Raw genomic sequence first — 11534 nt, forward strand, 5'->3', positions numbered from 1 at the left:
TCTATGCCTAAGCACATTATATAACATTCACACACTCACATTATGATGAATCTATCAGCATTCATCACCAAGGATGCTTGGGCATGGACATGCTTGGGTAGGAGCTGGAGATTGAACCATAAATCTTTTGACTGGTATAAAACCCCCTGAGCCTCCTGAGCCCCAGCTGCCCATCAAGGCTAGCCTAGGAGAGGATATCACTTACTGTGATTTAATCAATTTTTTAAAGCATCTAGATAATTTGGAAGAATACATTTCAAACCCCCATGAAAGATTTATTTATTTGCACTTCTTTAAAAAATAAATAAGAAATAAGGTAACGCTTGATAATCACAGTGACATAACATAAAGTCTGTTCAATTTAAATCTTTCTAGTTAGGAAGCATAAACCTTTGCAAATCCATTTCATCAAAGTGATAACAGGTGGAGAAGCAACAAGATAAGCCCCAGAAAGGAAATGGTTTCACAGGTGGTGGCCACAGATCAGTGCTCGTTCCTTATCCTTCCTCAACTCTTGCTTATTGCTAGTGTGCTTGTCACTATTGGCAGCGTGAGATCGTGTTTAGGCATGCCTCTGATGAGACAGTGGATAGTGTCCTGGGGAATCACCTTTCAGACCTGGATGAGTGCATCCGTAAGCATCTGTGGCCCAATTTGCCTCAGCTGGATTCAGGTTTACCAAATGTGACGGTGGTTCATTAGCATCAATACATCAGTTATCCATGAGCGTCTCTTTCTGGTGCAGAGTATTGCCAACCCCATGTCACTAGCATAAGGTCTAACATGGATGTGGAGATCTGCGTGTTGCTCGAAGAATATTCTTCACCAGACCATCAGTGACCCATTGCCTAACTGATCATGCTGGATGATCTTGCAAGCAGCAAAACATTTACCACAATGTCTCCAGACTCTTTCAGGACTGTTACATGCGCTCAGTGTGAACTTGATCTTATCTGTGAAGAGAATAGGGCATCAGTGGCAGACCTGCCAGTCCCAGTGTTCTTTGGTGAAAGTCAGTTGATCTGTATGGTGCTGAGCTGTGAGCACAGGTAACTGCCAGATGTTGCCACCTCACCTCATACTATTGGAGTCCGTTTCTGACAGGTACACTGGAGGTCATTTTCAGGTCTGTGGCAGTGGGTTAATGCTTTTCAATGACCCTGTCCTGCTCTCCTCACTCAATGTTGGAGACTATGCTGGGAGACACTTTAAATATTCTTTTGATAGCACATATTGATATACCTTGCTGAGCAATCAGAATGGCAGTTGTGTAATCTAAATGCTACATAAGCTGGGATAAGAAGAGAACAGGGAGATGGAGTCCACCTGCAAAACAACTTTAAAACGACAACTGGGGAGAAGGGAAAAAGCAGACTCCAATCATGCCAGCAAAATGCTCCCAACAGCACAACAGAGGCTCTGGAACCTCTTTGGCTACGTTCAAACTGCAGGTCTTAATGCTCAATTCCAATTTTTTGATCAAATCCCCTCTAGTGTGAACCCTCAAAGCGGCCCGCATGCGCAAAAGAAGACGTCACACACAACGTGCTCTGTTTAGACCCAGACCAAACGTATTGTTTGACTGATGGCCCTTAATCTACGGACTTTACGTTTCCCAATTTTGCTTTAAGTTATATTGTTATCTAATAATTATCCTTATTGCTGTTTTAGAGAGGAGCGGTGCTTCAAAGGATAGTTGCAGATTTCTGTCAGAATCTGCAGATTATACAGTACAAATAAAATGTTCATGTTTCTCCAACGCTGTCTTCCCAACAGTTTCACTGGATGGCCAGGAAGCATTCACGATGTCTTCTTGTGCCCTTCTCCGGCGCTAATTGCCGTCTGTCTTGTGTCGGTGACGTAAAAGACAGATTTAATGCGACATGACCGTTTAAACCGCAGTTGCTTTCTAAAACATCAGATACGTATCGGATTCAGTACCACATATGAAAGTTACTCAGATCGGATTTGAAAATATCGGATTTGTGCTGTTCACACTGTCATACCATGATCGGATATGGGTTGCATAGGGTCAAAAAAGTTGGATTTGATGCGCCTTCGCCTGCAGTGTGAACTAAGCCTTTGTGAGGGTCAAAGGTTATTGGTCTCTCTTTAAAAAAAAAAAAAAATCACATGCACATTTTAAGTGGACTTAGTTAAGATTGCAGTTAATTTCTGAAATTTTAGGTCAATGCTTTATTATCTTTAAGATGGAGAGTGTGGAGTTGAACCCACTCAAATTGTATTTTTAAGATTTTAAACTTAAACATTCTGAATGAAAATACAGAAAAAAAATTTTTTTTTTAAATCAGAAACTTTGTTGTTTTAGAGGATTTATTTATGGCACGAGAAACATACTGCATGAATTCTTTTACATATACATTTGTTCACATTTGGCAGTGGCCTCCTTTCATTATGCTTTTTGAACTGCATAACATGATTTTTTCTTTATACTTACGGTCTTCAACAACAAACTAAAAGACTACTAGTAACATAATAACGGTCAATGAAAGTACAAAGTATTGTAGAAAAGCTGTTTTCTTCTCCTTCAAACAAATACAACAGCTATGTCCTCCTTTAACCTTCAGGGGTCACACTTCATGATCTCTCTGAGGCAGATGGTAGCATAGCACGAGGAGTCCAAGTCGAAGTTTAACGTGAGAGTGAGCGACTCCGAACCTGCCATCGTTCTTCCACCCTCTCTGCTGGCTGCTCTCTGCAGCTGATACCTGAGGTTGTGCGGCACTGCCAGCAGGGGGCGGTAGCAGCCAGGCAGGTTCAGTTTGAGGCTGCTGACTCTGAAGCGGCAATCTTCCAGTCCATCTCTGACCAGCCTCTCTCGGTACCAAGTTCCCATGGCATTTTCTGGATACTTCACAGTGTTTCCTGGCATCGGTAACACAACCTGGCAGAACAATAATGTAACAAGTAGCAACTGTAGTGTTACTGTAGTGTACAAAAAACAGCATTTGGCAGAGACACAAATAGCTCCAAACACTCCCTACTTGTTCTAGTTTATAGATACCATCTTGCTCCTCTTTATCTGTCACCACATGGATCTAGAAGAAAGCACAAACACAAAGTTAGTGGCACTGACAAGGTGTTTGAAAAAAGTAACAACGTGTCCTCACATCGAAAATGTGTCCTATGACCAAAAGAGCACAAAAAAATGTGTCACTAAATAATCCTATTTACTGTTGAAATTACCAGGAGGTATTTCTGGACTGCAGCAGCAACAAAAGTACAGTAAGTGAAACCATAACAAAGTTACTGTTGTAAATCACAGCCTCAACAAGCAGAAAAAAAAGGAAGTAACCACAGTGTTAGAGATTTTTCTACATTATACAATATAACCAAATCTCTATAATACAATATAATCAAGTAAGCCTTATATTCTAACCAAGTAAGCCTTATATTCTAACCAAGTATGCCTTATATTGTATGTGTGTTCATATATTTTCACACGGCCGAAGCTTATTGTTAAAGAGAACATAATGCATTCCTTACTTAAGTGTTTGAGATGTTTGACAAGTCATGATATACTTTGTATTCCTCACCTCAGCATGTGATGTCAGATAAGCATGATATACTTCTGCATTGTTATTTTCAGTGTATGTGTGCAAGGTTAGATAAGCTGAGATAATGCCTGACCTCTCCCCTGACAGTTAAAAGAGGAGGTAGTATGTAACCCATTTTTGCCTTATAAATAAAGCAAGCAGCCTGTGCTCGGTGTGTCTGCTTTCTCAGAGGCATTCACCCGTGTGCACGTTCCTAATACTCTCTGAGTCGGTCTGCCAGTGTCTCATTTTCTCTCTTATTTGTGTTTGAACAAATGTCAACCCCTGACACACAGTTTTCACCTCTATTCTGTCCTTTCATGCACACTAAAAAGGGTAGTTTACCTCACTAAAAGGAAACAAATAGAAACAATAAATAATTAATTGATAAAAAAATTTTAACGCACTGTTTGCTGATATACTTCGTGTTGTTCTCACCCCCCATTCTAACCCCAGCTTTGCAGTTTCAGGCCAAGATTATGCTTTCATTTCTCCAGCTTGGATTCTTAAATGCCACTCCTCCTTTATCCCATCCTTTGGTGTTTGGCCTGTGCAAACTTTACTTTGAAAAATAAGACAAAACTTAAGCTCATGCTTGCATGAACATGTGAACACACAGGAGGAAACACTCAGCTTTAGATGTGCTTGTACTGGAAATACTGTGTGGTTTAAGCGGTGGGCACTGCCTGACTGTACCAAGTTTAAGACAGAAAAATTCAAGGATGTGGTAAATGTGTGAAAACAAATGCGGGAACTACAATTCTAGCATTTAGGTCCACGATGACGTCAACAAGCTGGTTCCTGTACTTCTGTGATAATGTTTGTCACAGATGCAACAAAGTCACAAAGACTGGAAAAGTGTTTGCTCTGATTATAACACAAAGCTATCCTAATTACTCTTGAGCTATCTTTTTAATCAGTTATCACTTTTAAAAGATCTCCTTTTTCTGTTTTATCTGCCTTCTTACCTGAGCCATGCTGGTTTCTCTAGCATCTCCCATTTTGTTTTGACCTTGTCGTAACCACACCAGGTCACCTCTTCGGACACTATGACCCATTGTAGTTAGCCTGTGTGCTGCCGCCTCGTTCCAAACTCTGACAACCACAAGAACACAACCACTTATTTGGGCTACACCTAAGGCCAATTTATCTTCCTCACCTATAATGGAAACCAGCTTTAATAAATGCACGACTTTTTTTTTTACATATCGCTATCTGTCAAACCTGTTTATGTGTTACTTTCAAAGATTTTTATTTAATATCATAAAAAATAGTCAAAGACGTGCCCCGCCTTGTGCCCTATGACAGATGAGACAGGCTTCAACTCCCCCGCAACCCTGAACAGGAGAAGCAGTTAAGATAATGGATGGATGGGTAGATTCTCCTTGCAGCTGACCTGCTACAGTAAGCGTGAGGGTAGAAAATCCTCATGCTGTGTGGCAGGCTGAGCCAGGCTTGGTCACATCCATCAGGACCTGTACCATAGCGGTTCAGGGCCCGTAGCATCAACCGCTCCCTGGGCTTGGACAACGGCATCAAAGCTAAGGACTCCTTAGCGTTATCTGGAGTGGAGAGGGGTGAAAGACAGAAAAATAAAACGACAAAACATATTGAAATTGCAAATTCTAAAAAAAGCATTTGCATGACGTTAATTTAGTCACATTTCATAAATCAAAACTTGGTTTATGAAATGTGTCATGAATTCACTAGAACAGCAGACGCTGACATTACAGAATCATAAGGTTTTAGCCAAACATGGATGATGAATTTCAGCCAACTTTCAAAAATAAATAGAGGAACAGATCATCACACTGTTCTGCAAAAAAACCTCAGATTCAGCAAAGAATAGTTCTCATTTTAGAAATTTCTGAAGGAAGAAAAAGCTCCCATAAAACTAAAACAAACCTGTTTGGAGGAAGTGTCTCTTTGCATGACTCTGAGGATCATCGCCTTCCTCTGGAGTGAAGAAGAGACGTACAGCACTCACCTGACACACACATTACATACAGTAACTCAACAATGTGCTGTTTTCACTGAGCAATGCCGGTCGTGGATAAGCTTTATATGACCGTAACCAACAGTATTATCATCTTGAATACATAGCGAATGTCTCAAACGCTCACCATATCCTCTTTCAGTAGAGCTAGTCCTACTCGATCAGACTGAACGCTCTGTCCACTCCCAAACCTCTGTGGTCCGTAGTAGTTGACAAACCCTCTGGCCTACAGTGAAAAACATCAGAGGTCAATGTGTGGTGGTGGCTATGTAGCTTGTATGAAGCAGACATTCTGGACCAACAAAACCACTTGCTAATGAGCAGACATATTTTAAAACTCTATCAGGAAAGACGTGATTAGTCAAGGACTAATTTCAGCTGTGGCTTCTTGACAGCCACCTTTCCACTGAGACCTTTTCTGATGAGGCTTCAGTGAATAGCAGCTCAGCTTTGCTGGATTTTTCCCCCTCCTATTTTTAAAGGGCATGACGTTCAGATTCTGTTTTTCTGCTGCAGTGAGGGTTTTTTTAGGATTACCACTTCTTCTTTTTTCCTCTATTTGTTTACTTTCCTCAGATTTTGGAGGACTACACTGAGGTATACCATGTTTTTAGCTAATAGCCCTTTGAGAATCACCTTGTTGGTCAAACTGTGATATCTTTGCATTATTAGAATCAACTAAATAAACTTTAACAAATGAAGAGTTTTTGTATACAATTCAAAATGTATTCTATGCCAAGCTGTGCAAGTGCAGACACAACACTGGTTCACTATTTAAGTTAGGTGCCTTTTTAAGCTTGTCAATGTCCAATAAAAAAAAACTTTATTTAATAAAACATTAAAGAAAGCCTGAAAACCTAAAACTCAAAATATACCTTGACATTCTCCACTGCTTCTTTCACCAGTGCTGCCAGCCGTGTGTGCACGTCTCCACCAGAGGAGTGCGTGTCACCGGCACCGTGTGGTCTCAGGTCCCGGACAACCAGGTCGAAGTGATTCCCCTGCAGTCGTCCAAGCCGGAGAGGCTCGCTGACAGAACGCACCTGAAACACGCGGATCCCTCTGTTCTGAAACTCTGCATTCTTCTCTTTCAACCTAGTCACACAAAATGCAAAATATATAAATAGTATTTCAAGAAGAACTCTAACATAACACAACTTTTGATGCTGTTATCCCATGATTTGTAAATAAGAAAAAGAAAGAAAAAAAAAATATATATATATACTCAAAATGCATGAAAGAAACACAGCAGTACCGTTGAGGTGAGACCTTCTTTACCACCATGGACTGGTAGGTGATTGCTCTCTTATCCTTGATCCCAGCATAGGTGAAATCAGATGGCAGGACCCCGAGAGCTGCTGCCATGTAGCTGATGGCCTCCAGAGTCTCAAGGTTTTCCTTACACAGAGTGAACGCTGGAAAAACACGCAAAAAACATCTTTATTTTCATCACATTTGAAAATGTTCCCTATGGGAAATCTGATTTTTTTAAACCATCTTTGATTTTCATTTTCTTAACCTGTGTCATCCTGCCCTTCTCACTAAGAGTTTTCCTGTCTTTTTCTCCTGCTTTGACCGATTCAAATCATAATTACTGTGATAATAAAGCTGCCATAATTATTTTATTTATATTTAAAATTCCTCATTCTTCTTCAGCTTTTTCTATATTATTTATTTGTTTACTTAAAGTAGGTAATTTGATCTAAAGCATTAACCTTGGGGTTTTCTCCTGTTTTTTACATTTTATAAATGATCAATAACATGCAATGCTATGCCTTACCAGTGTAAACTTCATCATCTTTACGTTCCTCTGCTGTTCGCTTCTTTGGCCTCCCTCGCTCCCTCAGCCTAACTGAGATCGATGTCCTCCCCTGGTCATTGAAGCTTTTAGTCTCCACCAGTTTCCCGAACCTTCGATTCAGGAAGTGATGGACTGCCGTCCTGTGCTCCTTATTGTCATCAGGTCCAAACGTATAGGATGAACCTCTCACTTTGGCATCTATAAATCTGAAAAAGTCCTCAGCCTCATCCTCCTTAACAAGCTGGGAGAGCTCTCTGTAGTCTGGGTCCTCCCTCACCCTGATCTCAGGCTGAATGGTGACAGTCATGAGAAAAGGGAAGCGGTGTCTGACAGCTCGGTGGACACTGGCTCTCTGGTGTTTGTCAGCAAAGGAACCAAGGGAGAGCTCCAGCTCAGGTGGATTTTTATCTCTGAGAGTTAACACAAACTGCTCGAGCTCCTCACTGACCGACTGACCTAAAATCACACCTAAATCTAAACTCCCTAGACTAGGGAGTGGGTCGTGTACCCCCCAATCCAGAGGGACATCAGCATCCTGTGAGGCTGAAGAATGACTGTCCTCTTTATATTCTGCATTGGTTCTGTCATTTCCAACTGAAGAGGCACAGCCCGGTGTCTGTGTGGCTGCTGCTGTGTTAACATGCTGTCCGTAGATATCTATTTCAGTCACCACAAAATCCTCAATGAAGTTTTTGATGCTTCCAAGAAAGCCTTCATGGTTTGATATGAAGCATGCAGGGACATTCACAGCCTCACTAACCTGCTTCATGATCAATATATCTAAAATGTTTTTACTTACTCCTGAGGGTAAAAGAGGCAGAAATAAAACGTTATCAAAACCTGCTTCAATGTAACTGAAGACACATGTCATACCGTGTCATTGTTATAAAGCAAAAGTCAATGAAAATGAGGGCAATTTCAAAATGAGAGGATACATGCAAATCGGGAAACGTTCAAAACGTACGGCAGTAATGTTTTTTTTTTGCTTACTTGAGATTTTTAAAACATCTGTAACACACCTGTGCGAAATACGAAGAGATGCTAATACATGACAAACGAGATTTGAGTCGGATTTTAAGCCTGCTCGTGTCGCCGCACACCATTAAAATAATGTTAGAATTCTATAGGTGATTTATTTCCGTGTAAGTTCTTTTACTAAGTGCAAAGCAATCAGTCTATTTCGAGTAAACCTAAAACCTTCACATAAACCTACCTCGACATTGATAGCAGAGAGCTGTGGCTGCTATACAAAAGAAAGCAGGTTACGTTACTATTCTTTGAATGATAATATAAACGTCTAAAGGATTAATTATCGTAAATTAACGGTTTATTTACAGCACAAACCTGCAGGCGCCAAGTAAACAACACGCCTGTAAACACAACCACGCTGAATGACTTCGGTATTCTTCCGGGTCATGTGACCATCATATGACTTTTCTTAAAGAGACAGGCAGGTAAGGGCAACGCAGAACCCAGATGTGGACCCCCTAGTAGGAGGGTTATGGGCAGATGGTTCTGACCTCTGGGCCATATTTGAAACCTTAGAGACATGAATGAACAACATACACAAAAATGTTTATTTATAAGTGCAACCTACATTTATTCTTATTCTTATTAACATTCTTGCTTAGGGGGAAGTTTTTTGGTTCTTTATTCAGTAAACATAATTTTTAAGGGGATTTTTACATGTGGTTTAATGACGTAAGTAATGGTTCATCACTCGAGTAACATCCTTTTTTTAGTGTTTGAATGAGTCCTGTCACTGTGGCTTCACTAAAAATGAAATAGTCAGTTCATCAGCCACCGAAAAAACAACAACTTTGAAATACCATGAGAAAACCTAGAGAGCTGTTGGTCTACACCAGTTTAAAAAATTAAATGAAACTCTTGCTTTGTGAAGGAACTATTAAGAAATGTGAGGCAATTGTGTGGCAACATTAGAGCCTTTCAAACAACTAGTTGGGTGTTTAAATTCCTGCCAGGTCATGCATCCAGTAAGGATCCAAAATCAAATGTTCACTCTTACCAAGAAACACTTGGTAGCTCAGTACAATAACATCAGTACAAGACAGATATTATCACACATCAGTCTATCTGCACATGTTTTAGAGAGAGAGAGTCAGACCCCCTTTGGTCCTGAATGCATATTTCTATAAGGGCGGTATTACTTACAACTAGTACGGATGCCCTCATAAATTGTTATCTGTCTGAAAAGTCAGTCAGTGATTTAGGTGTGCTTTTATGTAAAGATTCACATGGCTGTATAGAAATCCTTCATTGTGTTTCAGGTTGAGCTGCTGAGTAGCCACAGTGCAAATGCTCCTTATAAAGATGAAAGATTCCAAAAACAATGGTGACATTGGGAGAAACACTCTGTCTTCTCATAAATGCAAAATTCAAAATACAGAACTACTTCAGTGATGGATTTCAGAAGATCAGAATCTTATTTCAACATGTTGTAAGACTGACAAGGTATTGTGTTCATTCATAAGTATATACAGATCTTATTAATAACATATGCAAAACCTGTATTATTTAAACTTTTTTAAGCTACTTTCAGCTGCTCCCTTGTTAGAAGGGGACATCACAGCGGGTAGCCCCACATGTTTGACTTGGCAGCGTTTTTACCCCAGATGCCCTCCTTCATGCAGTCCTCCCTCTATCCAGACTTGTAACAGTCATTATACTAGCTTGTGTACTCCTAGCTGGAATTTGTGTCTCTGGCTTGACTCAAACTAACAACTTTTCACTAGCAAAGTGAATGAGTAAACCACGGCATGTATGCAATAGAAAAAATAATAATAACTAGACATTCAGTGTAACCCTAATTTTAAAAAGGCAAAGGAATTTCTTTTTCTTTCAATATTTACACCAAGAGAATAAAAGGGTGCACTATTTGGGGGTTTTGACCCTTTGTACTTTTCCACCCACCAATATCCTCTGTTCAGTAGAATGGCTCTGTGCCTTTGGGTCACACAGTTTGAATGTGTGCCAAAGATGTTTTGAATGTGTACTGGAAACACTGGACAGAAAAGTCTTACGATAAGGGTCCATACTCTTGCCAGCAGAGTGTGATGAGTGCGTTGATTATACTCTCCAGATGTTTCTGTAGTCCATCAGGAAATATTTTCCTCTGGAATGAGCCTTTGTAAGAAAGAATGTAGTGACTAATAACATTGCAGCAGTGCACATAATGTGTGTGGGTGAAATTGTGTGAGTTGCATAGACATATGGTGTGACTGTGTGTTTGTACATGCACGCAGGACTCCAGTGAGGGGGTCATGTGACAGAGTTTCTAACAATCTGTTCTTCCAAGACACCAGCAGACAAAAAGGCTTTTATTGAGGAGGACTGTGCCGAGCTGTCACAGAGGCACACAAAGAGGAAAACAAGGATCTGATACAACTCCCCAATGTTAATTTTACATTCTTCTGTGTGATCTCTCTTCCTGTCAGTCCCCTCCCATCTTTTTTATTGTCAAGTTTTTCAAGCTTTTCCTCTTCTTTTCAATGGAAAATATTAGGATACGCTACCAATCCTTTTCTCTCTCTCTGTCTCTTTTTTTTAAAGTCCCCCCACTAAACATGCAAATACATCTGCAAAATAAACAGGAAATGGTTTTGACTCAATTTGTCAATAACAGTTGTAGATATCAAAACGATATTGTGAAACCCTTTGACTCAGTTTGTTAACAAGTTTGTTTACATTCTTTTTTAGTATTTTTAAATGTCTATGTTCAAAAGTCTTCATTTTGTAAAGTTTTGGTTGGATATGCCTCTGAAGTCATAACATACAGAATTATCCAACTAATTGTCAAAATCTGCCAAGCCCACAGATGTGAGCATCAGTATAGTAGAACACATTTTGTGGCCCAGTTACAATTTTTGACTATGAAGGAGGTGCTCAGTTACATTTTGGACAGATCAGGATGCAATGTCTAATATGTCATATATTTTGTTTTCAAGGTAGGTTTTTTAGGATTTGGTCTGTTAAATGAAAAAATAGATAACTACATTGCTTAACCACTGAAGGAAAACCTCAGCAGTGAAGATGCATCTCACAAAAGAGCTATAAGCCAGCTAGCTAGCTAATGAAAGAGCTAGCTAGATAAATCTTTTGTTAGCCAGCTAGCATGTGAGGTTGATCTATCTATCTATCTATCTATCTATCTATCTATCTA

General features: G+C 40.0%; 1 protein-coding gene across 2 annotated transcripts; it reads right to left on the reverse strand.

Annotated features, from left to right (window-relative positions):
- Positions 1-2320: 2320 nt before the first annotated feature.
- On the reverse strand, positions 2321-8761 carry pus7l (pseudouridine synthase 7 like). 2 transcript variants are annotated; one of them, XM_005725234.2, is made up of 11 exons: positions 8699-8761; positions 8568-8597; positions 7334-8155; positions 6809-6968; positions 6429-6648; positions 5681-5779; positions 5463-5544; positions 4954-5119; positions 4526-4652; positions 3006-3059; positions 2321-2905 (listed from the first exon to the last, which is right to left on the reverse strand). In XM_005725234.2, the coding sequence occupies exons 3-11, from the start codon at positions 8121-8123 to the stop codon at positions 2585-2587; spliced, it is 2019 nt and encodes a 672-aa protein (XP_005725291.1). In that variant the 5' UTR covers positions 8124-8155; positions 8568-8597; positions 8699-8761; the 3' UTR covers positions 2321-2584. The 2 variants fall into 2 exon arrangements, with proteins under 2 accessions (XP_005725291.1, XP_005725292.1); XM_005725235.2 differs by lacking the exon at positions 8568-8597.
- Between the last annotated feature and the right edge of the window lie 2773 nt (positions 8762-11534).

This window comes from Pundamilia nyererei, unplaced genomic scaffold, assembly GCF_000239375.1.
Source record: "Pundamilia nyererei isolate P.nyererei 1_Seehausen unplaced genomic scaffold, PunNye1.0 scaffold00014, whole genome shotgun sequence".
In the NCBI taxonomy this organism is placed as follows: domain Eukaryota; kingdom Metazoa; phylum Chordata; class Actinopteri; order Cichliformes; family Cichlidae; genus Pundamilia; species Pundamilia nyererei.

What these genes read in the sequence shown, in the direction of transcription:
- pus7l (XM_005725235.2), bottom strand. Translation starts at nt 8,123, where the DNA reads ATGAAGCAGGTTAGTGAGGCTGTGAATGTCCCTGCATGCTTCATATCA. An exon ending in AGATGATGAAGTTTACACTG is followed by an intron (nt 6,969 to 7,333) that starts GTAAGGCATAGC and finishes GTGTTTTTCCAG; the next exon opens with CGTTCACTCTGTGTAAGGAA. An exon ending in CCTCACGCTTACTGTAGCAG is followed by an intron (nt 4,653 to 4,953) that starts GTCAGCTGCAAG and finishes TGTGGTTGTCAG; the next exon opens with AGTTTGGAACGAGGCGGCAG.